This window comes from Felis catus, chromosome A1, assembly GCF_018350175.1.
Source record: "Felis catus isolate Fca126 chromosome A1, F.catus_Fca126_mat1.0, whole genome shotgun sequence".
Taxonomy (NCBI): Eukaryota; Metazoa; Chordata; class Mammalia; order Carnivora; family Felidae; genus Felis; species Felis catus.
In genome coordinates, this window is record NC_058368.1 from 202,062,556 (window position 1) to 202,089,754 (window position 27,199).

Sequence of the window (27,199 nt, forward strand, 5' to 3'; positions counted from 1 at the left end):
TTGTTTTATTACGCAGGTGTACATCCCTAAATATTATAGGTTGGTTTTAGCTCCTTTTCTAAAGGCGTGTTTTTAAAGTATCTTTTTATTTTTAGGTTCGTTTCTTTCCCTTTTCTAATTTATCAGTTGACAAAACCAGATCATTCGTCATGTAGAGTTTTCTTACACTCCAGATTTTGTTGATCATTTTCACAGGGTGCAGTTTAACATGTTTTTCCCATCCTCTGTATTTCCTGTAAACTGGTAGATGGATCTAGAGACTTCGTTTCAGGACCCTCTCCCCCTTTATTTTATTTTATATTTGGGGACAAAAGTACAGCTTAGGTAGTGGGGTGTTCCTCCCCAAGGGACACACAATTCTGTGTTGGGGAGGGTTGCAGCAATTCATGCAAAATGCCCAGATCTGCAACATCATTGTGTCAGATTTCTAGAGTTTCTTCATTCATTTGCTGGATACCGATACATTCTTGTCAGAACTACAAAGAACATGATTCCTGAAAGGAGTCCCAACAGTTACTTCATTCTCTCCCTTAGGTTTCCTTTCTTTTTGCAGTTGGACTGTTTCTGTGCTATCAGCATAAAGCACTCCTTTATATAGTGCTCATTCCCTGTATCCTTGTCAGCTAGAGATTTTAAGATTAACATCATAGCCTTAGGCTTTTGCTATTCTGTCAATGTAACAAACCCTTTCTTCAGCTGTGACAATGAAAAAGATTAATATAGGGAACCTAATCTATGTTGACAGAGGAATAATTCTTCAATTTTTTTTTTCAACGTTTATTTATTTTTGGGACAGAGAGAGACAGAGCATGAACGGGGGAGGGGCAGAGAGAGAGGGAGACACAGAATCAGAAACAGAATCTGGCCATCAGCCCAGAGCCCGACGCGGGGCTCGAACTCACGGACCGCGAGATCGTGACCTGGCTGAAGTCGGACGCTTAACCGACTGCGCCACCCAGGCGCTCCGAGGAATAATTCTTCAAAGGAATGTTACATTAAGAAACTATTGAGGCACCCGGGTGGCTCAGTCGGTCTGTGTCTGACTTTGGCTCATTTCATGGTCTCACGGTCCATGGGTTTGAGCCCCACATCGGGCTCTGTGCTGACAGTTCAGAACCTGGAGCCTGCTTCAGATTCTGTGTCTCCCTCTTTTTCTGCTCCTCCCCCACTCATGCTCTGTCTCTCTCTCTCTCTCTCTCTTTCTCTCTCTCTCTCTCAAAACTAAGTAAACATTAAAAAAAAAGGTTGATAGAGCATTGTTATTGATTACTTAAAACTGCTATATATATATATATATATATATATATTGGGTCTCCCCTAAATGTAACTTTACAACTTTTTTTTTCTTGGTTTTCTTTTGTGGCTAATAGAACATTCCAATGTACCGGTGGAAAAAAATATCACTTTAGAAAGACCTTCTAATATAGAACTCACATGCCAAATCACAATATCTAGGGGTGTGAATTCAGTAAATGTGACTTGGAAAAAAGGTGATGAACTACTTGAGAATTATCTCACCAATGCAACAGGATGCATCCTGTATGCCCAGTACATGTAAGTATATAAAATTTTAACCTGCATGGCTAGATGAAATTTGTTAACTTCTTAACATTTTTGCTGACTGGGCATTCTTTCCTTTGCTGTCTCTTGAAAGTTATGCTAATGTTCTATTTTGCATATTTACGGGACTGTTTCTATTTTAGAATTTTGACTGAATGCTAAGTCTTTTTCAGTTTGATCAAGAAGTGTTTTGAGAACTAAGTCTATATTAATAAATTCTCTTTAGGTTTACCATCATTAATAGCAAACAAATGGGAAGCTATTCTTGTTTCTTTGGAGGAGAAAAGGAACAAAGAGGTACATTTAACTTCAAAGGTCAGTACTAATAATTTATAGTGATAATTTCAGCATTAAATTTTTAAAATTCTAAATATCCAAATATTTAACTTATCATTACAGCACTAAACATAATGAGCTGAGAGAAAATCATATGCTTTTCACTGAATCCTAAGTTGTGACCTTAAAAATGGAGCTTCCCAGTCTTCCCAGTGGTAGACTTTGTGTTTCCCAATCGACTTGCCATCCAGCCTCCCTCCCCTAGATTAAAGCACAAATTTTAGTTTGAAAGATTGGGGTGCCAGGTTATTTGCAAGTCTCTTGAGTTCATTTATTTTTTCATTTGCTTAGCCCCCTAAACTCAGAGCTTTTATACTATCCCTCTAGGTATCTGTTATTGCACCCCTGGACTGTGAGAATGCGATCTGGTGTTATGTATCTATCAGTGGCTCCAGGACTTAGGGGTTTCAGGGATCCATAACATTTAAAAATAATTTGGAGATGCACAAAGGGTTGCCTGTTTTTGGTCTCCTCAAATAAGGACACACTCCAGAATACAATCCATGGTACTCTCCTGTGGTACAAACAAAGGGAAATCAGAGTATTTTACTTTTACTATCATTAAACCAAAACCTTAAAGGTCTCAATCTCATAATAAAGACTGATCTTTGAGTTGGATAATTATCTTCATGAAAAACCCCTATTTTGTGATGGATTCGTGAACCACAATGTCCATGCTGGTATTTGGGAAATGTGGTCTGTTGCCATATTCACTATTTTGGGCTTTGCTTTACATTAATTTCCCAGGGTACATGAGAAATTGTTCTCTACTTTTCCTGAAAATTTTGAAGTCTGGCTAGCTGCTCTGACAAAATATGGATACCATCTCCAAAGCCCCATCAATAGCAGAATGGCCTGCTTCAGTTATTGCCCTGATTTAAGATGGTTTGCTCCTACAGCCCTCCCTATATTCCTTCTATACTCACAGATTCGTTTCCTTCATGTGGTTTTGTAAATGTTCCTACTCGGTAAATGTAATAAATCCTTGTGTTCGTGCAATTTGGTCTCTGCAAAGGCAGAAACTATTACCATCCTTTGATTATTTGATCATGGACATTCTCTCTTAACCTCTTTTCCTCTGTTTGCTTAATTTAATTTAGTAAAGGACAGATACACTGTACATTTCCTTCTCTTATTCCCTTCCTTCCCTTGTCTTTGTCTTTCCTTCCTCTTCCCCCTCACCCAGTCCCCTCTTCCCTTCCTTCCTTCCTTCCTAATGAGCTAAAAGAATATTAAACACATACGCATACACACAATCCTAGTAAACATTTTATTGAGTCTCCCTTCAATGTGTAAAGAAATCCTATAGTTTTGAGGAAATACTCATCAAATCTTCAGGCTTAAAATGATTCCAGGAGATTCAGTTTTAAAAATTGCTTTTCCCCTCTCCTAAATAGTACTGTTTTCTAAAAATATGTACTAGTGGGGTGCCTGGGTGGCTCAGTTGGTTAAGCGTCGGACTTCAGCTCAAGTCGTGATCTCATGGTTTGTGAGTTTGATCCCCGCATCAGGCTTTGTGCTCAGAGCCTGGAACCTGCTACAGATTCTGTGTCTCCCTCTCTCTCTGTCTCTCCCCCACTCTCACTCTGTCTCTTTCTTTCTCTCTCAAAAATAAATAAACATTAAAAAAATAAAATAAAATAAAATAAATAAAAATATGTACTAGTAATGCCTGTTCAGAATTTAAATATTGAATATATTATACTTTTTCCTATCAGCTCTCTTATAATAAATTACTTAAGTTATTATTTAGTAGTGATTTCTCCTGCCTCTAATGTGAAGATGAACAGAAGCATTTTACTTTTCAATGTGCCAATACACTTAATGCTGGGTATTCTTGGAGAAGGCCTCTGGATTCCATATCTATTTTGTGATATCTAGGCTAATTCTGGCTGGTCTCCGGAGCACCAACACAAGGCCTAGGTTTGAAATCAAATGCTTGAGGAATGCATAAAGCCACTGAATATTTACTATTTTTTTTCTTTTTATAGTATTCTTAAAGTAGTTTAGTTCAGTTTATTAGTCTTTAATGCCCACTTATCATTAATGTAACTTTTAAGTATCTACTGTATCCTGAAGTTATTTAGAAAATTAATAAGTTCGGGCTTTCCAGATCTTCTTTGGTAAAATAATAATTTCCTTTAATTCATCTAGATTGAATATTGCTTGGAGGAGAAATTGCATTTGATTACAATTTCAAGGCATCTGCAGAATAATTCATTCATATTAGTTATTATGTAGTTAGATCTGTAAGATACATATTTTTATAAATATCCTACTATATTATGTCTCCACATGGCTTGTTTGTGGTTCTTCCTAAGAAGAAGGGTTATTTTTCCTTAGCAATGCTACAGCTGAGTGTGGTTGAAAAGACTTTTTTATCCTCTATTTTAAATCCAGCCAAAAAACGCATTCTGCTATTGACTATATGAGTCAACTATAGGGTATGTGCCTGAGTCCTCAGAACAGTTCATCCGCAAAATCCCTGCTTTGGCCTTTATGGGAGCGGGTTGGTTTATTACCACAAGACTGTAAAAAGGCTTCAACATCACTGATTAGTATAAAGCAAACTTTGTGTGTTTGGCTGTTGATGCCGGTACAGGCGAGAGAGCAAAGTCATCCTGGAAGCTTGCAAGTGCTAATATGTCAGTGATTACTTTTCCCTCAAGAAAGATGAATGAATGCTGGGCTATGGTGTTCCTCGGCAGTGGGTCAAGTATTCCGACATAGTTGCTGAAAACTTCTACGATATTCATTAATGTTAAAATCTCGTAGTAGAAAGATGCAGAAATTTGGTTGGTGAAGGACAAGTAATAGCACATAGAACTTTTTAGAAGTCATGGTGAGATTTTAATGGTACCAAATACTGCAAAACCTGTCTTGGAGTGGCCATCTGCCTTTGCTAGGAAGTTTCCAAGGAGTCAAAGTATGGAAGAGTAGCATAATAGAGTCAGTTGGAACTTCAGCTTCAAACCCTGGTGTTGAAGTCTAGTTAGCTATCTTCAACTATGGGAAAGGATCTTTTTCCTAATTTGATAATATCTTAATGTCTTTGAGCCCAAAATGACACAAGCTGATTTTTTTCTAGCCCATGAATATGCAGATATCAATCTCTCACCTTACAACTCCATTGGGCTTTTACTGTCACCAGGTACATCCCAGACTGCATCTTATTAGACATGAGTTTGAATTAGCAATTTTGCCATCTTCAAACTTGGGATTCTTCCATTCCCAAGACTCTCACCTGTCCTGCTTTATCCAAAGTTTCAGAAGGTCAACAGAACACATTCGACTACTGTATCACTGTCCTTTGCATAAATATTTCCAAACGTAAGTAGCAGCCCACAACCAACTGTGACCTCTGGAGAAGTTCAAACAAATTCATGTTTCCTGACCATAGTGCATTTTATTATTTAGATCCATACTGCTGTTATCAGCCATATAAAGCATAGCAGAGCAGTGGTTCATGTCCTCTTGGTCATGAGTCTAGGGGATAGTCAAGAAAACAGAGGAGATGAAAAGAAAATAGAATTTTGCTTTTGTTTCCCTGTAGCATCACTAAGTCACTGCACAGTTAGTTGTCTGCTGTCTGTACCCTGATCCTAGCATTTCATTGGAATGATTTAGCAGCAGAGCTGTATGTTCTTCACCCAAACCTCATAAAATATCCCAGATTTTCTTGAAAATCCCCTTTCAGCTACCAGTCATGCTTTCCAACCCTGTGCCTCTTAGAGGCCTACTGAAAAACAGTGTTTTTCTGCCATGTTTCTTCCCCCAAATGTTGCCTTTCTTCCACTTTTGATTCTTAGCTTACAGGTAGATTTCAATATTTTGATCTTATTTCAACACGGATTTTCCCAATAAAGTATGTCCTAATGAATTTCCAGAAAGAATCATGCTGAGGTTGAGAACCAGGAAAGGTATCTGGGATAGGAGATCAACAAACAAGGAAAGCAGAAACTGTGCCCTTGACTAGTGGCCAACACAACTGGTTTCAAAGTCTGCCTTCAAAGCAGTGTTTGTTTTGAGGCGAGCCTAGCCTAGCTCTAGAAGTAACTATAACAGAGCTGCACTACTGAAAAACAGTGCCAGATATATACATGTTGTACCTTTTCATGTGAAACTCAAGAAGTGTGGCTCTGCTTCATCTGAGGTTTGGAAGGAGCCTCGTGGCTTCCGAAAAGAATCCTTATTTTAGCCAAGATCAAATCTCTGCTTCATTTATAAGTCTTTAGTTGAGGCCTCACCTGAAGTAGGGTTGATCTTTCCAAGAGCTTCTGTGTTCTCATACTTCATTTAAGAATATGGGGCGCCTGGGTGGCGCAGTCGATTAAGCGTCCGACTTCAGCCAGGTCACGATCTCGCGGTCTGTGAGTTCGAGCCCCGCGTCGGGCTCTGGGCTGATGGCTCAGAGCCTGGAGCCTGTTTCTGATTCTGTGTCTCCCTCTCTCTCTGCCCTTCCCCCGTTCATGCTCTGTCTCTCTCTGTCCCAAAAATAAATAAACGTTGAAAAAAAAAAAAAAAAAAAAAAAAAAAAAGAATAAAGCCACACCAGGTGTTGGACATACTGGGATGAAGTATGATTAGGAAGTGATCTTGAATTGATAGATCGTGTTTTGTCAGAAGGCCCACAAATAACTTCATTCTCACTTGGTCCAGTCATTCCTTCTCACAGCAAAATCTCAAATAAGAAAATGTACACAAAAAACAGATGGTCAAGCAAAGTAACAGTTTGTTATTGGCCAGTCTTGGCCACAAACCTTGCTGAAATTCTTGGAAGCCTATGCCACATGGAAGGCTTCTATTTTCTCAATTAGATTGTACTGACCTTCAACTAAAGCAGAGCCATATATTCCTTCTCAGCCCAAGGTCCATTTGGTCTTTACTACCAAGACAAGAGTATATAGCCTCCTGAGCTGGAAAAAAATATGCTGAGCATGAGGCTATGGTATTTATACTTCCAAATTTCTATCCCTGAAGAACAGGGCCTGATCAGTGCCCTGGACCATGACCAATACAGGATAATCCTCCTCTTTAGGACTGGGAAGCTGGAGGGCTGGATGGAAGAAGGGAACTTCTATTGAGGTCACCAGGGGCTTCAGTCCAGGTTTCTATAGCCACCAACTCCAGTGTCTAGTGAGGAAGCTGGATCTACCATAAGAAAAACAAAACAGAACAAAATGTCCTATGGTTCAGCATAATGTAGGCCTGTAACATCTTGACACTGAAAAGTATGGTCTTCTCAAGAATTAAAATACAGGCATGTTAATATCAGGACAGATGGTCAGTCTATCCTCTTAGATCCTAGAGTTGCTTCCAGTTTTCTTATATTGGTTATTTTCCTACATTAGAGTGGGCTCTCCAAGTCTACGAATGAGCCCGGCAGTGGGGGGGGGGGGGTAGCCACAGACTTAGGACACTGAACAAAAGTGGTTTGACTTAATAGGACAGAACACTTATGCAAGGGACACACTCTACTTTTATTTTTAAAAAGGCACATGGACAGCAATTATTCTGTGATTTAAAAATTTAGGTCATAGATTATGTTAAAGTATTAGTTGCTTTATTCTGCTTTTTCTTGTGAAAACTAGTGTGTGGTAGATGGGCCCTTTTCTTTTTGTTCTTAGATTATATGTAGTATGTAAAATTATTCCGTATATTCTTCCTGCTCCGTATACTACATAGGTTTGGAAACAAATTTTCTTTCTTTCTTTTTCTTTTTTTTTCTTTTTTTAATGTTTATTTTTGAGAGAGAGAGAGAGAGAGACAGAGTGTGGGGGGAGGGGGAGTGGAGAGAGAGGGAGACACAGAATCCGAAGCAGGCTTCAGGCTCTGAGCTGTCAGCACAGAGCCCGATGTGGGACTCGAACCCATGAACCGTGAGATCATGACCTGAGCTGAAGTCAGACGCTTAACTGACTGAGCCACCCAGGCACCCTGACAAGATTTTCTTTTTAACTTTTTAACCTTTGAACTAATTTCATTCAAAGGAACAGTAATGAGGCACTCTGATTTAATTGTTTTAATTTATACTGAAATTGTAATCTTTATACAAACAAAATCTTATTTAATTGCTTTCACCAAGTACTTGAATGTGTATGTCAAGCAGTAGAATTTGTTTTACAGCTTCACTCAGTTGTTTAATGTATGTTATTAAAGGGTGGATTGGTGCCATCACCCACATCTCAAAGCTACTGTTTCTACATTCTTTTGGGTCTTGTTTCCTGTGAATTCATCCCTTGAATTTTTCATTATTTTACTTTGATAATCTCCTTTCTCACATGGGCTGGGTGGTCCATCAAGGACTCAGCTTGGAGGCGTTCCCCCATTTTGGAGTGTTTTTACAGGTCCCTACAGTTCTGACATATATTCAGATGAATTTCCAGTTTTCTTTTTTTATTCTAAGTCTTATTTCTTCTCTGTCCAAAATGACTACATGACCGAGAAATCATCCTCGTACATAATGATAATCTATCCTAGTAAGCTGGCTAATGACCACTATGTAGTAAGACCATGCATATTACAACTTGTAAGAAGGATCGGTTAAGAAAAGCAGAACTAGTCCATGATCAAAAGTTTGTGGTGTTTACTCTGTACCAAGTACTTTATGTTTTATGATCCCATACTTAATCCTCTATGACAACACTGCAGGATAGGTATGTCCTACCTATGTCCTCAACAGGAGTAACACTGAAACTGTAATTTTAATGTATGTATTTCCTGCACCCAAATCAATTCTTTGTCACATCATTGTCACATTGGGCTGACTTCCTTCAAACAGTTAATGACTTGACCTTTGAAATGCACACATACTAACCACATATTAACTAAATATCCCTCAGCCTAATGGTGACCAATAAGGAGTGTGGGACACTAGTGGTCTCAGTCAAAGGAATGCACAGAGTATCTTCTCTGGCTGGGCTGTCTTCAATCAAGATAGTCATATATACTCACCTCTCTCCTCTCTCAGGAGCACCCTAGTGGAACCTTACTAGGTTTTCATATACTATTAGTGGGTGATTATAAATTCAGATAGGCAGTTCACATCTTTGTTTAATGTAAAATTGTAGACCATTCATTTTCATAAAAACATGTTTCCTTAGTTATGAGGAGCGTGAGAACCATTGACTTATAGATTGCTCAGTTATCTTTCTTATGATTACTTAAAGCATTTATACTGTCATGGGTGACATATGTTCCTCTTATTTGCATCTCTTTTTTATTAGCAGTGCCTCATTCAACACTCTGCTGGTCAGCAGTCTTGATGAAGGAGAGGGTGATACGCACAATTGTATTTAGGCACAATTTAAACAATGAGGAATAAAGAAGACTCCCCACACCCATCATTGTAACATTAATCACCTAAGGACAGATTCTATACAGAAAACCTATTCTCCAACCTATTTTTACCATTTCCCTGGCGATTATACAAGTTAGAATTTCTTTCCTAGTCATTAGTAATTATTTTCCCCTTCCTCATCTTTACAATTCATACATCCAGCAAGTGCCCAGTTATCTTTTATACTTTCTGTTGCCAAACAAAAAAGGGAAGAACAACACAAAACCAAAAATCTGCTCAAATGAGTAAAAGAAAAAATAAATAAATAAAAGTAATCTTTGTTGATCAGTCTACATCTCTAGTGTAAGTATATTCCATAATATATCCTTTGAGGTCAATAAGAAGAAACTGATTCCACCATGGAGCTGGTGGCTGTCTTTTTATTGCTTTGCTTATGTTCTTTTGTTTTAATTTTCTTTACCAAGTCATTCACGTCCTTAAAACTTAACATTTCTAAATTCAGTGTTCACTTTGATTCTGTTACCGGTGAGTAGTAAATTTCTTAGGAAATTTGTCCTACAAAACAAACAGACAAAAACAGAAAAAGAGTCATAAATATGGACATCAAACTGGTGGTTGCCAGAGGGGTGGGGCGTGGTGGGGAAAATGGGCAAAATGGGTAAAGGGAAGTAGGAGGTACAGGATTCCAGTTTCGGCGTGGAATGAAAGGTCCAGCATAGGGAATATAGTCTATGATACTGTAATAGTGTCGCATGGTGTTAGATGGTAACTACTCATGTGGTAAGCATAACATATAGACTCATCTGATCGCTGTGTGATGTACACCTGAAGCTAATGTAATATTGTGTGTCACCTGTGCTCCAATTAAAAAATAAATGGTTTCACGTTGTATGAAGCTAAAATTACATAAAGCAAATTATATTAATGAGAAAATGAAAGAAAGGAGAATTTGTCCTCAACTTGAATGAGTTTCCTTATTCAAACTCTTTCAGTAACATGTTTTTCTAAATATTTCTTAGTCCCTGAGATTCATGGAAAAAAACAAACCATTGATCACTTACGTGGGGGATTCAACTGTCTTGATGTGTAAATGTCAACATTGCTCTCCTTTACATTGGACCTGGTACCATAGTAATGGGAGTGTGCAGGTAAGATCGTATTTCTTTGATCTGAAGAAAACAAAATGGAAACTTTTATTTCATAAATAATAAGATTACCAGCAGAATCAGAATTTCCAGGACCATTTGTACTTCTATTATCTTACTATTTAATATGTATTCATGAAGAAGAACAGTGATAAATGCCGTTGTCATTGAATGTTTTTAGCATATTACGTTTTACATCTGAAGATACTCTTAATGTTTCATTAACTGGTACTTTGTTTCTTAGATTTAGCGACTTAATTTAAATTTTTTGAAAGGAAGTTATAATTCGCTTTTAGTTGATGAGTTTAGAAATGACCCTAACAAAAAGATTCTCTTCTCTTATCATCCCATGAAAGTATCCAGAAAAAGTAGACAGTTTTCTTTTTCAGCTTCTGTCTCTGGAAACATTTGTGATAGAATACAACACAGTGGCGCCATTTGAGAAAAGAATAAAAATTTGGAAACCTAAACTTAGGTCTTGGGAGTGTCATTGGCCTTTCTTGGCCTTCTGGAATCCTAAGGGAAGCCAAAGACTTTACATTCCTGTTAAAGAATTAGTGGCTGTTCAAAGAGCTGATAATAAGAAAAACATGAGCATTCAAAAAATCATTTCTCACTCTTTTTCTTCCTCCCAAATAGCCTCTAAGAGCAAGGAAATTTAGCACATTGTCCTCCAGGGGAACACCGTCTATTACTCTGCTACTAGTGAACAGTGAAATTAAAACAAGCTGTAATTCTAGGAGGGACAGCATGAGACAGTGTAGACCTTACAATGAAATACTAAATTCCTTCTTAGACAAAATTAATACTGCCATAGACTGTTGAAGAGAACCAGAGGAAGGACTTAAAAGGGAGAGTGTCTGATTCTGTGGTGGGTTTGATTTTTCAGAGAAAGCTCCAAGTCACTTAGTAGTAAATTTAAACCAGTCACAATTCTGCTTATCTTCTCATTGGTGATTAGGAAAGGCAATCATTTTGTGTGTGTAAATATTTTTTTAAGTATGTAAATTTATAAAGATAAGTATCAATTGTAGTACTTGAAATATATAGCCTGATTTATTTATGTATATGGGATACTAGGCAAAAACTAACCTAAATCTGATGATATTAAACTCTCAGGATGTAGTCTGTGTCTCTCTTCATTTGCTATCGTAATTGTCTCTCAATTTGGTCCTCAGCTAGGGTCATATTAGGATGTGAGGAAAGTGTAAGGAAGAGGGTGCAGGTCAAAACTTTAAGTGTTCTTTTTCAAAATGTAGACAAACCATCTGCATCAGAGTCATCCGGGGTGCCTGTTAAACATGCATTACTGTGATTCATCAGTTCTGAGTTAGAGAGGGTTTTGTTTGAACGTCACAGGCAGCTCTGTGCACAGGGAGCCAGGTTGCTAAAATTTTGGCGGGGTGGGGGGTGCAAATAATAAACTCACAGACGATTCTTTATCAGATAACCTCTAAGTATTTGTATGCAGATTAGCACTTCTCAAGCAGGGCAGTTGAGTGATAGTGCAGTGAAGGCATCAAATGGCCTGAGAATAAATTTTAATTTAAATGGATTAAATAAATCAGCTCCACAGCAGTTTCATATGGCTCTTTAGAGGCTGGGGAAAATCCAGTGAATCCCAGAAGCCACCTTGCCTGATAAAGAAAGAAATTCAGATATGAGAAGACAGAAGGTGTGCAGACAAGCACATTTACCAGACTCACAGAGGATTTCTACCCTTCCCTCTATGTCAGCTTCAAAGGCCTGAAGATTTCACCCTCAGTTCCAGTCTCAGGACCTCCCGGTGCCAGGGGCCAGTGATCTTCCTTTATACAAATGATCAGATTTAATAGCTTCATTAATTCATTAAGTTCAATAGTTGATTTGATGTATGCCTGCTCTTGGGAGGGAGGAAGTACTTTAAACAGCTAGTTAGGGCTTAGAACATGTAACCCAGATGGCTGGAATTTTTGTGTAATTTTAATTCTGATATTTACCCACGAGCACCTATACACTAGTTTCAAAGACTGAGTGCTTAGCACTTAAAATATCCCTTTCCTTTGCTACCTTTGGGAGAGCAAACTCTTGGACTCTGTTACTATGCCTTATACCTTTTGCTCAAACTAGATTATTGAGGATGTGTATCTTTTATGCAATATGATAGGAATGGCTTTTAATGTCTCCTCATGTTAGGTTCCTATTGATGTTCAAATGAGCGAGAAGTATGCGATCAATAGAACAAATGCTAATGAAACAAGGCTGAAGATAATGCAACTTACAGAGGACAATCAGGGATCTTACTGGTGCCATGCAGTATTCCAATTAGGCGAGAGTGAAGAGCGCGTTCAACTTGTGGTGCTGAGTTACTTGGTGCCGCTCAAACCATTTCTTGGAATAGTTGTTGAGGTTGCTATTTTAGTGGCTGTTATTCTGCTTTGTGAAACATACACCCAGAAGAAAAAGAAGCACATAGGTAAGATTTCTTTTTTTTAGGTAATGTTCTCACGTTATGACTTAATACATTATAGTGGCTTTAGAGTTTGGGGGAAATGTCTAACTTTTGTTATTTGGAGTGGTATTTATGCTAATATTAATGGTGAAAGTACTATGAATTTATACTGATAGACTTTCTGTTTCAACTTCCTAAAATATTTTAGTATGAAAATATACTTTTTTCCCCCTTTTTCTTTGGTGTTACTGGTACCTAAACACCAATTAGGTGATATGTGGTTTGGTACTAGAATATTAGAAAGTCCCATCGTAGCTTAACATAGAAGATCTCAAAGACTGTCTTTCAGTTAGATAACACATTTCAAAAATATTTTATCAAACATTCTGGAGTTCTTATAAAAGAGACATTTTCTGATCAGTTTTCTATTTTTGCAGCATGTATCTTACAGATTACAGGTTGAGAAGCCAATGGTCCCCTAAGAAAATGTATCTTACATTCTATATACTTTTCTGATTTTGTACTAAATTTTTATTAACTTAAATAATTACAAATTAGTCAGCCCTATTTTGAAAATCCCAGACACTAGACTACGCCTGATCAGAGATTGGAGGAGGGGCGCCTGGATGGCTCAGTCAGTTGAGCATCTGACCTTGGCTCACGTCATGATCTCACGGCTCGCGAGTTCGAGCCCCACGTTGGGCTCTGTGTTGACAGCTCAGAGCCTGGAGTCTGCTTCAGATTCTGTGTCCCTCTCTCTCTCTGCCCCTCCCTCACTCATGCTCTGTCTCTCTCTGTCTCTCTGTCTCTCTCTCTCCCAAGAATAAATAAAACATTAAAAAAAATAAAATAAAAATTTTTAAAAATTGCAGTTGAGGTCTAGAGAGCAGGGAAAGGGGAGAACATGATCGATGTGCAAGTGTCTTGTGTGGTATATCTCTTTCATTCCAAAGAGAGAAAACTGCACAAATGTATTTTTAACTTGGGGAAAGTTGAATTCAACATACGTGATCCGTAAGAATAACAAACCAATCTTAATAAATTCTTCTTTTGCTACACAGATGATGGGAAAGAATTTGAACAAGTTGAACAGCTGTAAGTATTATTTTTTACAGATTAATTTTCACTTGAGTAAAATACAGACAGGTATGAAATTGAATATAAAAGTTTGCAGGTGAAAACAAAACCCACAAGTGTAACATTATGCAGGTGTTATTTTCTGTACACATCTGTGTTGTGGGGAGGCTTGCCTGCAAGGGAGCCTCCCCTCCTCCCTCCACCACTCACTTTTACCTCTCTGTGCTTCGGTTTTCTCCTCAACAAAATGGCTTTAATGATAGCATTTGTCATACAAGTCTTTTGGACCAAATGCTTAGCCTGGGCTTTGATGCACAGGGGTGTTCAATAACCATAAGGAAGTATTATTGTGTAAAGTAGTATTTCTCAAACTTGGCTATATCTTTGGTTACTTAGGATGCTCCTTAAAAATACAGTTGCTCAGGGGGCACCTGGGTGGCTCAGTCAGTTAAGCGTCCGACTTCAGCTTGGGTCATGATCTCACAGTTTGTGAGTTGGAGCCCCGCATCGGGCTGTGTGCTGACAGCCCAGAGCCTGGAGCCTGCTTCCGATTCTGTGTCTCCCTCTCTCTCTGCCTCCCCCACTCACACCTGTCTCTCTCTCTGTCTCAAAAATAAACAAACATTAAAATTTTTTTTTAAAAAATACAGTTGCTCAGACTTGAGCAGTTTGCTCCTGGATCAAAACCTCTGGGATTGGTGCCTAGGCATCTCCATTTCTCTAAAATGTCGATCACTGATTCTGATTCTCTGTCATGTTGAAAATCACTGGCCTAGAATTTTATTAGTCACTACTTTTTGAGAGAACACCTATTGTGCCACAGGTTCTCTTACAGCCCCTTTGTTGAGAGTCAAGCCTGAAGAGGGCAGAGAAGAAGATTATCAGGAAAGTAGCTTAGTGTGGCGAAGATGGGAGTTACTAGGTCCTCTAAACTGGAGGAGTGAACATGGAGTCCAGTGATAGATAGAGGTGCCCAAGTCTGGGATTCAAGATCTGAGTAACATAGCCAAGGGCTGGACCAGGAAAACGAGACCAGGTTAAAGCAGCTGATAGAAACCTAGGAAATGGAAGGCCTGAGCAAATGTGACCAATACAGAATGGCACTGAAGTTTATCTTTGTCAGCCGACACAAGTTCTGAGGTGTGGTCTATAGCCATGGTTAGAGAGTGGGAGCGAGGTAGACCGCTGTCATTTAGATATTCGCAGACGTTATTCAGATAGTTCTTTTTACTCTGTTCACATATGGTCAGTAAAATAAATATGAACTTCTAAAGGATATGAAATAATTATATCAGGAGCTCTGTGCTCTATAACCACAGATAGGAAGAAAACAAAACAAAATAGTGTTGTCTTAGCATAAACACTTACAGTTGGAAGGAAGTTGCACCTCTTTCTGGAGAACTTGGATACCTTGTTTATACGGCTTTGAATGTTTTATCTCTTTGAATGTTTTATCTTTTTGGTTCCCGCGTATTGATTCCCATTGTTATACTTGCAGTCATATAAAAACAAGACCATCATTCAGATACTTGAAACAGTTATAGACTTGCCTGAATTCTGTTCTTCCAGCTCAGCTGCCCCAGTGTTTCTAGCCATTCCCTTGCACTCACATTTGGAGGCTTTGTGGTTTGTGTAACACATACTCTGAAAGGATGACATCAGAAAAGCATGGAATAGACATCAATTCTCAATTTACTTTTCATGTATCTAGCTTACCCAGTTTAAAAAATATTCTTACAGTATTTTTGTCTAGAATACCCTAAGAATAACGTCAAACTGATTCAATCTATAGTATAATGATTAACTTTCTTTTCTTTTATGGATAATTGGGATAGTGTACATAATTTTCTCTACCCTGTCCTGCTCATCTCCAGTTTATTTCAGTATCTTTAATTTTAATACAAGGGTCAAGGGCACTTGAATTCATTTGCAGTAACTTTTACCAATGTTCTTTTAGAATTTTTAGTTTAGAATTATCATTACATTTTATATATAATGTTTATATGTTTAGATGCCAGGGAGAGTCATAGAGTTCCTTGATGAAAATAAATCTTAAAAACAGTACTAAGTGCGTAACATCAAAACAAGCTAATCACTTCATGTATTTCAATGAGGAGCTCATTCATTTATCTGATCCACTCATATGTTTAATGCATACACTCTCATCTACTCACCCCTCCCCCAAATTTTGCTTAAGTGGTTGAATTTACTATCTGGTGGTAACGGCTTAGTGAGCTCAGGCCTGCCCGAAAGACCTAGAAGGGTATTCTTATGCACTCTTGTTACCTTGTTTAGTCATCCTTGCCTTTAAGAATCTGAAGCCTGTATTTGTGGTCTTGCCCTGATGCACATCGGGTAGACAGAGAACTGTGTGTAACATCTAATTGTAATAAACATGTTAGATTACAGCACCCGTCTCTTATGTGTTGGCTGAATTTCTGATTGGCTGTTATCTTGCAGGCCTCAAGACAGCACACAAGTTATAGTCATATACCCAAGTCCTCACTCATGTTGGGCGAGAAGCAGTTCTCCCTCTGCATAAAATAAACGGGACTTGGTTACGGTCATCTATGGCAATACTTCTTCTCTAAGCAATGGTATAAAAACAAAATCAACCTTATGAGTAAAACATTTTTAGGAAAAATGAATTTTCTGTATTGACCTTTTACATTTTAACCTGATGGCCACGGTATAGATGGTGTACTGACTTGATTTTATGTAATGTAAATATCTAGTGGTTTTCTTTTTTGTTTTCTATACAGGAAATCAGACGATACCAATGGTGTAGAAAATAATGCCCCCAGGCACAGAAAAAATGTAAGTTACTTCCAAAGGATATTCCAAATAAAAGGAAAAATTCATATACACAGACTCTTATTCCAGCTACACTTTTTAGTTTCATACAAGACCTAATCATTTACTATGTGCTTGAATATGCTTGTTTACAATATTATAGAAGAAAATTTATAGTTCTGCAAGAATAAATGACATCTTTTTTCTACCATAGAACATGCAGCAACAAACCTAAAAGTAAATCTGTTGCACTGTGTGTATATATATATATATCACCACGGGCTAGCTAGTTCCTTTTACTACTTTTCATATAGTCTTATTTTTTTTTTTTTTTCTATCAGAGGTTTTCTGGATCTTCCTCTTTTATTCTCATATACTGCCATATATTTGGTGCTATGAACAAATCCATGTTAGCTTATTTTCTTTACTGATTAGAATCCAAATTTTCATAGTTCATCAACATTTTTTCCACAGTATTTAGGATGGATACTGTTGGTTTTGGCAGTGGTTTGGATCACTCCTTGCTAGCACTTTTTGCTTTGCTAGAGTGATAAGTAGTTCTAGAATGATTAGGACATGCTAATTATGTTTCATTATGCTTTATTTAACTCAGGAATCCGTGAGCCAATGAAAGCGAAACATCGTGTCAAGAGTCATGGGAACATGTGCAGTTTGTATTTCAGCTTTATTTATGCTTCCTATTAAGAACATCTGAATTTTTATTTTTGAAAGGATGAAAAGTTTATGCAATATATTGCTCAGCAGTAGCTTTGTAATAATATATGTATGTGGGATCTAAAGATATATTTTCAGTCTGCAGTTATTTTTACATTAAAGCAAGGTAAATTATATTAAATATGTTCTATGAGCTATAACCTAGGATAATTAATTTCATCCTGGTCATCAAGGGATGCACAGAACAGATACCAGCAAAACCAGTTAATACTACACAGAACTAATGTCATTCAAGACCTGTTTATAACCAAAGAATTCATTAAAGAGAAAATCTTTGCCATTTGCCTTAAAAAGTTGTTTTTTTCTAATCATGCTTACTACGTATAGAAATATTTGTAATAATTTTCATGTAAGGTTCATCCTCTGTCACACTGGAAAAAAAACATCTTTCACTAGGAAATGAATACTTTCTGCCTTCGCTAACAATTCACAATCGCCACAAGAAAAACATACTTTTCCTCCACAAATAGCAGTTTAAGGCAAGGAAATATAACCATATACTTGCCCCAAATCTCCCTTCACCACAAAAAAAGCCCATTTCCCAACCTTTGTTTCACTCCTCTCCACTGCTTTCGGACACCAGGCAAAAGTGACTCTTAGTCTTTACGTGGAGCATTTTTTAAATGCCATGGGTTTGGGAATTCATAAGTTACACCTGGGCTGATGCTGTAGGATATAGGTCCATATAGTCATAATATAGCACTGCTACAGGGTTCTGTAGAAGCACTGCTTCTGTGGTTCATGGTTTCCTGGTATCTTTGACTTGGTACCTGGTGCCCTGATACTCATGGGTAGCTAAATATCTAAAAAGGCTTTGCTACTGCTTTCTAGTCATGATTCCTTTGTTTGAAACCCAGAGGTCCTAAAGTATTTCTTCTCTGTTGTTGTAAATGCTGTAGACCTTTCTTCAAAATTAGAATGGTTCCAATGGTGTGTATAACTGAAATATTTCATAAAATCACTTTAACTAAATGAAATGAAATAGATCATGAAAAATTGTCAGTGGCTTTGAGTGGACTATTAAAATCATACTGCAGGATACTAGACTGTGTTGAAGACGATGATGTGAAGCCTCAGTGTCCCTAGTGCTGGTGGGTCCAGTATAGCAGCCATCAGAACAAGCAGAAGCCAAGAGGGAAGAGTTGGGATGGTGACAAGAAACCCATGATTTTTGGTGACTAGGAGACTCACATTTGGAGAAGAGGAGTTCAGTGATTTGTAATAATAATAATAATAATAATAATAATAATAATAATAACTTCTAGAAATTTACATTGTGTCCTGGCTGAGAAAATAATAAAATCGTGTTAATGAAAATTGGAGTTTATATGGCATCTTAACTAATGTTAAAAGTATGACTAATAGGAGTAATACACATAAAGTCGTGACTTAGAAGCTGCTCATTGTTTTGTTGCAGAGTATTTTGTGTAAAGCATGTTAACTACACATACACGTTTTATTGAACTAGACATCCCTTAAGTAATGGCAGATTTTATTTCGTTCTTAGTCTCAGAGCCATAAGCCTTACATTGTTTTGGTTTAATTCAGTATTTGATAAAATTCTCTTGGATGGTATCTATATGATGGCAGACAACCAATCAGGTCACTTAATTAATATAAACAATTTGAATTCAGTGAAAAATGAGACCTATTATTTGACTAAGTACAATTCAAAATGGTGTATTTATGATTGGTATATACAAAACAATTTGTAGCTCGTAGGCAGTACGCATCCTTACGTTTTGCAACACTATTTAGGCTAAGATATTTTTCAAGCGAGAAAAATTGCTGCCCCTTGGTAATCTGAAATGTTTAAATAGTAAGTTGAATTTTTAAGGGTCAATGCTTGCTATTTTTCCTAGCAAAGGCAATTCATTTCAGTGACTTTAAGCAGAAAAAGTACTCAGAAAATTAAAGTTGAGTTTTGGCTTTTTAGATCCTCTCTGGAAGAACTTCTGGAAAATTACTTCAGACTCTTAGATTAACAATGGAATGCTTCCATTAACTAACCTCATGTGGAAGATAGATGGATTAACTCATAATAACCAATTGTAAATTGGCTGAAAATTCTAAGTAAGCAGAAAAGCTGAAGTAGGAAAACTGCTCTATGTTTATATATTAGACCTGTTGGGAAGTTCTATTAATCTTTCCAGCTAACAGGGTTTTGCAGAATAAGTAGATTTAATGATGTCTTAAAATTCCCAGATACTTTCATATTCAGTTTATGCTCTAATGTAAATCTGCTCTCCCATTGTATCTGTCTCTTTTTTCTCAGCATCTAGGTACTCAGGCCAAAACCCAGAGCTCATTATGACATTTTCTTCTCCTCTATTAACTAATACTCATTATTAATGAATCTGTTTCTTTACCCTTCTCAGTAGTTCACTCATCCACCCATTGCCTTCCCCACCCCACTCTCACCACTGCAGTAGCAAGGGCTTGGCTTTCCTTCTTCTGTCTCATCTTCTGTTTGTCCATTTTTTGTACTGCTGCCCGACTCATCTTTCTAAAACACAGATCTCGCTATGCTAACTTAATATGGCAGCTTCCATTCGGCAGACTCACCTTTGATATTCCTTTTATTTTATTTTTTAAGTTTATTTGGAGAGAAAGAGAGCATGTGCTCACGCACCTGTGTGTGCGGGGGAGTGGCAGAGAGGAAGGGAGAGAGAGAATCCCAGCGCAGAGCCCTACACAGGGCTTGAACTCACAAACTGTGGGATCATGACCTGAGCCGAAATCCAGAGTCGGAGACTCCACCGACTGAGCACCCAGGTGCCCATTTCTTAATACTGCAGTTTTCCAAGTTGCTAATCTCTCCCCAGTGTCTTGATTTAGCCTTGATATGCAGAGATCCGGTGCAGAATGCTGTCCCCCACCCTGTGCTCCTTCCATGGACTGGCTCGAGTTTAGCTTTCAAAATTTTAATCTGATGTTATTTCCTGGTAGATCTTTCACACCCAGTGGAATATATACCATGTTATTTCATCAAATAACTCCACATTTCTTTGTGTGTATTACCCTGTAACATCTGTCTTCTTCCTGTGTCCTGTACCTAACCTACCACAGAGAGGGTGCATTAGAGATGTCACAAAATGTGTGTTGAATAGGTAAATGTATCAGTAAAAGTCAATCAAATTTCATAAATTTGTAGTTATTTTTAGAGCAGTCTAAATTGTGACATCAGAATTAAAACACATTATTTTAAGAGATAAACAATGTTTTGAGTCAACGTTTGCTTCTATTACTTTGAAAACTACACAGTAATAGAGTCAAAGCGTCATCAGATTTTCATAATGTATTAATATCAAGTGAGTGAAGAGAGCTCTGATTCCTAAACTGCTATACAAGGTATGCCCCCTTCAATGTATTTAAAATTCCTATTGTCCTCTATTTTTCATGGACAGTTGGAATATTAACCCTATTTTTATCTTTTATTTTAATGAGATAATGTATTGAATTTAAATATAAACAACTTTAGCAATTATAGCCTTTGCATGGTGCTGTAGTGTCCCCCACCCCCCCACCCCCCAACTCATTTCTCATTTCTCTTCCCCACCAATACCTCATAGTACTTTAGAGTATCTCGGAATCCCATTCAAAATTCTATCTTAAATAAAAATTTTTAAAGAAAGGTTTCATTGTTTAGTTTTGATCACTGAAGATTTGTCTTTAATCAAATTCATGAAAGAAAAAAAATGTCAGTTCCGCTCACTTATTCCCTAGGTCTTCATCTTTGAGGCATTTAAATAGATTTATATAAGATGGTTATTGAATATTTACTATACTTCCTTACAGAAAATGCACTTTTCTAGTTGAAAAAGTCTATGCAGTCAGTGAATTAGGGGACTTACTCCCTATTACCCTTGTTCATCTTCAGGTGGGAGTGAGTTCAAGTATGTGTTGCAGTATTAGTTAAAAGGCACAGGAGTGCCTGGGTGGCTCAATCGGTTAAGTGTCCAACTTCGGCTCAGGTCATGATCTCACAGTTCTGCATCGGGCTCTGTGCTGACAGCTCAGAGCCTGGAGCCTGCTTCGGATTCTGTCTCCCTCTCTCTCTGCCCCTCCCCCACTCAGGCTCGCTCTCGCTCTCGCTCTCTCTCTCTCTCAAAAATAAATAATAAACATTTAAAAAAAGGCACAGTGACCTACTTAAAGCATGCTCTGAGTTAATATTTATTGGATGAATGAAAAATAGATGAATGACCCAATTATGTTGGAATCTTAAATTATACATATTTACATATGATTCTGATTACATTTGGTTCTGATTAATTAACTTTGACTCTATCCTATCCAGAGAAAAAGAAAACTGAAACTGCCTATGTTCAATTCTGTGGTCTTTAGGAATGTATTTGTACTGAATCTAGATGGTCAATTACATGCCAAATTGAGTTCCTCATTAAGAATATATAAATTTCATTAAATAATAAAACCTGACATTTGTCGAGTGCTTAGCATGTGACAGGCACTGTGCTGAATGCTTTGACATGTGTTGCCTCCTTGAATCCCTACATCACATCCTTATGCTACAGGAAATATTACCATTTGCTGTATTAGAGATGAGAAACCCAAAGCCTGGGGAGACGGTGTTTGGAGCTGGTATGGAAATTCAAGGAGTCCTTCGCAGGAGTTTTCGTTTAACAACCATGTTGAACAGCTTTAGCCCCTACTTACATGCGTCTTAGAAAATGAGGCTATTATCTATATCAAGTATCTTTTAAAAAAATGTTTATTTTCTCAGATGGTCAGTTAAAGAAGTTCCTCAATCTTATCCCCAAGGCTTATAGGATCTGTGCTGTGGCATACTTGTGTCCCTGTGAGTGGTGCTGGGGAATCATGACCCTTCTGTTCCTTTGGAGAGTCCTTCTTCCCACCTCCCCCTATTTTTACTCCTCAGTAGTTAGTGTGAACATTAGCTTTATCATCCAAACACTGAGAATGAAAGAAAGCGTATGTATCATTTCACCAGGACAACAGACAGAAAATGGACCTGTATGGTCACATTTTTTGTCTGCAGGGAAGAACTAAGTACTTTATGGATATTCTAGCCTAGGCATAGCAGTGACATGTATAGCAAGTTTGAGTGATAAATTCAAGGTCGGGGAAAGAACTATCTTTAGAAAATGCCAGGTGAGAGTCACTATAGACAAATACCTATTATGAGACAATTTAGTAAGTTAAAGATTTGTTACTTTCCAAAGGTAATGTGATTAAAATTTATTATAATTCAAAAGTATGATTCACAGTTGTGAGAGATGTTGGAAAAGAAAGTCATGTTTTTGATAACCTGTGAAATGAATTGGGCAATTCTTTGGATCTGCTTATCTTTGTGATTAATGTATCATAATAATATCTGTGATTGTCAGTGAATCAGGAATGCCTCATTATGCTTTTATAATAAAATTTACTTACAAAATGGGTGAAGATTACTCATGAATAGCATTGTCAAAATTACTTTTAATCACGTGATTAACTTGGAACACCTATGTTTCTTACTCTTTCATTTTCCAAATAAGAAAATGCTAGGGAAACTTGTTTACAGGATATTGGTTAAAATCTTATATTATTTTGGTGTGTTATCTATTATGGTTCAGAACTTTTACTCACAAAAGTTGATTTTGCTATTTAACTTGTACTGTACTTCAGGGAAAGCACAAATTCTCATTTTTCTATGTTTTATTTGATAAATGGAAATATTAGACATATTACATATGTAATTAACTATAATGTTATTTAATGGCACAAAATTATCACAAAATATGATTATATTAACAGCTTTTGTATCTCTTAAGATAAAAATTTGACCATAAACTTTACTTTTTTTTTTAAATCAAGGACCATGGATTTATGATGACATATTTCCTAATAATTTTAATATTTTCTCTTTTTTTAGCATACGTGTCTAAATTTCCATAATGCCTTTCTGATTTATGTAAATAGCACAGAAAATGTCTGTATTGGAATGTTTAAAGAAAGCTTTTTGTTGCATATAACTCAAAGAGTGTACTTAATATGCAATTAAATTCAATAAAATTTCCTCCAAATTAAGGATTTAAGTGAGTACTAGAAAATATATTTTTGGGCACCTGGGTGGCTCAGTTGGTTAAGTTCCACAACCAACTGGTCATGATCTCACAGTTTCTGTGATGGAGCTCCTCATTGGCATGGAGCCTTCTTGGAATTCTCTCCACCTCTGTCTCTGTTTCTCTCTCTCTCTCTCTCTCTCTTTTTCTCTCTCTCTCCTTCTCCCTCTCTCTCTGCCCCTCTCCTGCTCTCTCTCTCTCTCTCTTTCTCTCTCTCAAAGTAAATAAACATTTTTTAAAAAGAAAATATATTTTCAATTTTCAATAGAAAAAACTGATTTTTTTCCCTTTCATTATGCTCATGGGAAGTTTGGTAAAACAATTCATCCTTCTCAAGAGAGCCCAACAAAAAAGTGTGCCTTGAGCTGGTTAGCTCCTGCTGGGAGAGGGAAAGGGGGAGCTGTTTAGTGGGTATAGAGTTTCAGTCCTACAAGATGAAAACTTCTGGAGATCTGTTTTACAACAATGTTAATATACTTAATGCTACTGAACTGTACATTTAAACATGGTTAAGATGGCAAATATTCTTTATGGTAATTTTATTACAATTTTTTAAGAGTTTTATTTATTTTGGAAAAGAGTGCACACATGAGTGGGGGAGGGCAGATAGGGAGTGAGAGAGAGAGAGAATCCCAAGCAAGGCTCTGCACTGTCAGCACAGATCCTGACACGAGGCTTGAACTCATGAATTGCGAGATCATGACCTGAGCTGAAACCAAGACTCAGACACTTAACGGCTGAGCCACCTTCGCGCCCCTTATTACAATTTAAAACAACAACAAAAAAGAGTGATAGAATGAAAAAAAAATAACCTATAAATCCTTTAGCAGAAAAAGTAAAATAATATCTTTGAACCTAGGGCTTGGTATAAGCGAGTAGAGGCATGACATCAAAAAAAACAATCCATGAAAGAAAAAAATTATACTTCATCAAAATTTAAAAGTTTTACTCTGCAAAATATCCCCTTAGGATAAAAAGACAAACGTATCCAGGGGCACCTGGGTGGCTCAGTCGGTTGGGCATCCGACTTCGGCTCAGGTCATGATCTCGTGGTCCGTGAGTTCGAGCCCCGCATCGGGCTCTGGGCTGACAGCTCAGAGCCTGGAGCCTGTTTCGGATTCTGTGTCTCCCTCTCTCTCTGACCCTCCCCTTCTCATGCTCTCTCTCTGTCTCAAAAATAAATAAATGTTAAAAAAAATTAAAAAAAAAAGACATGTATCCTGACAAAGGATTCATATTTGGAATATATAAAGAACTCATAAAACTCAGTAGTAGAAACAAAAAGAAACAATCCAATCAGAAAATGAGCAAAAACCACAAAGATATTTCAGCAAAGAGGATATATAGAGGGCAAATAAGCACATACAAACATGCTCGACATCACTAGTCATTAAGGAAATGCAAATGAAGAGCTATTGCTATATACATATGAGAATAGTGGAAATAAAGAATTTTGACAATATCAAATGCTGGCAAGGATGCACAGAAATGAGATCTGACCTACATTGCTTGTGGAGATGTATAGACATTTTGGTGTAGCAGATTCTTTTTTTTTTTTTTTAATTTTTTTTTCAATGTTTTTATTTATTTTTGGGACAGAGAGAGACAGAGCATGAACGGGGGAGGGGCAGAGAGAGAGGGAGACACAGAATCGGAAACAGGCTCCAGGCTCTGAGCCATCAGCCCAGAGCCTGACGCGGGGCTCGAACTCACGGACCGCGAGATCGTGACCTGGCTGAAGTTGGACGCTTAACCGACTGCGCCACCCAGGCGCCCCTGGTGTAGCAGATTCTTAACGATAGTAAACACTCCTTATCTGAACAATCACATTCGTAGGCACTTATGTCCGATAAATGAAAACGTATGTTGACACAAAATACTGTACATGACTGTACATAGCAGCTTTAATTATAATAGCCTCAAATTTCGAACAACCAAAATGACTATTTAAACAAATTGTATTACATTCAAACCACGGAATATTACTCAGCAATAAAAAGGAACAAACTAGTAATACATGTAAACCAGTTGGATTTCAAGACTTTATGCTAAGTGAAAAAAAGGCCATCTCAAAAAGTATGATTCCATTTACATGACATTCTCAAAATAAGATTATAGAGATGGAGAATGAATTCATGTTTCTTAAGGGTTAGCCATGCTGGAAGAGGGCACAGATGTAATTACAAAGAGATAGCTTTCGGGAGACCTTTGTGATGATCCGTTAGTTGTGTATGTTGGTGGTTGTGTGAATCCACATATGTGAAAAAGGCATTGAACTTTACATACATGCTATACCAATGCCATTTTTTTTCTTTTGATATTATACTACAATTACCTAAGGTATTACCTTTGGGGGAAATAGGATTAAGGGTAAATGGGACTTCTCTGAACTATCTTTGCAATTTCCTATGAATCTATAATTTTTTCAAACTAAAATGTTTAAGAAAATGTTTGAAATGGTTGAGTAGGCTAGGCATTAAATGATTAGATTCTGAAAAGAATATGGTAGAAATGTTTACTTTTTAATTATAGGTTCAGGTAGAAAATCAACCTAAAAGGTCAGCTCAAAGCTGGTGAAAAAGTAAAGAGTAGCGATGGTTACAAACCGATGAGCTAAGATTGTAATTTCTTATCTGATGGTCCTGGCCAGGAAAAAAGAAATCCATTTCTTATTCTTGTTTAAATGTCAATACATGTTTATAAGTTTCTTCCCATCATTGATTGGTTGACAATATTTATGTACAAACTTGAGAAAGATCATCTGAGCATAAGAACCTTTATTCTGAGCTATTGTATCTATGTAAGAAATGGAAATTATATTAAATCTCTCGTTGTACCTAACCATATGTGAGCAATTTAGCTTTATGCTAACAACAACAAAAAAGTTGCATTATTTTGGAAATAAATCCATAATCAAGGAGGTTGAATCGAAACCTTTTACATTTATAAAATATATCTGCACATGCAAAATAATAGTAAATGTTCATATTCATGTCCCCTCCCTATCATAACTATATTAACTCATATTTGTTTCTTTAAATGGGGGTGTGGAGCCATTATTGTTGCTGCCATGGGGAGCAGGAGATAAGGGTGATCAGTCAGGGTTCCCAGTGATTTGTAGTGGCAGGGGACAGTTTGTGCATAGAGATTGCATTTGGCAGTATGTGTTTACAAGGGAGGCAGACATCTGCCTCTCATGACACCTTGAGCCAGCCTATTTACTCTTCTAGATCAGGTAGCTCAGGAAGCATTAAAATTCTATGCTTTTGGAAACATTCTATGTTTTCAAAACTTGTCCTGAAATTCTGAAACTCATAATCAAATTACATTTTAATTTTGCTCCTAGTAAAGCCCTGAAGTTTCCTGAGTTGGGGCAAAGAAAACCTTTAGTTAAATATAAAATAAGTCAGCGTAATGCATTATAACAAATAAGTATATTTCATTGAAACAGAAGCCAAGGGTGCTTTTTATTTTTATTTAATTTATTTTTTTAATATACATCCAAGTTAGCATATAGTGCAACAATGATTTCAGGAGTAGATTCCTTAATGCCCTTTACCCATTTAGCTCATACCCCCTCCCACAACCCCTCCAGTAACCCACTCTTTGTTCTCAATATTTAAGAGTCTCTTATGTTTTTGTTCCCCTCCTTGTTTTTATATTATTTTTGCTTCCCTTCCCTTCTGTTTTTCCTTTCTGTTTTGTATCTTAAAGTCCTCATATGAGCGAAGTCATA

The 27,199-nt window shown here is 37.2% G+C and overlaps 1 protein-coding gene across 1 annotated transcript in view; it reads left to right on the plus strand.

The window, feature by feature from the left end:
- The window catches only part of EMB (embigin), a 52,838-nt gene extending 29,407 nt beyond the window's left edge, over window positions 1-23,431 (plus strand). The window contains 8 exon segments of the mRNA XM_045037324.1: window positions 1,371-1,554; window positions 1,787-1,875; window positions 10,216-10,232; window positions 10,234-10,344; window positions 12,517-12,796; window positions 13,834-13,867; window positions 16,612-16,666; window positions 17,256-23,431. Of these exon segments, the coding sequence (XP_044893259.1) occupies window positions 1,371-1,554; window positions 1,787-1,875; window positions 10,216-10,232; window positions 10,234-10,344; window positions 12,517-12,796; window positions 13,834-13,867; window positions 16,612-16,666; window positions 17,256-17,273 (788 nt within the window). The 3' untranslated portion in view covers window positions 17,274-23,431.
- The last annotated feature ends 3,768 nt before the right edge of the window (window positions 23,432-27,199 follow it).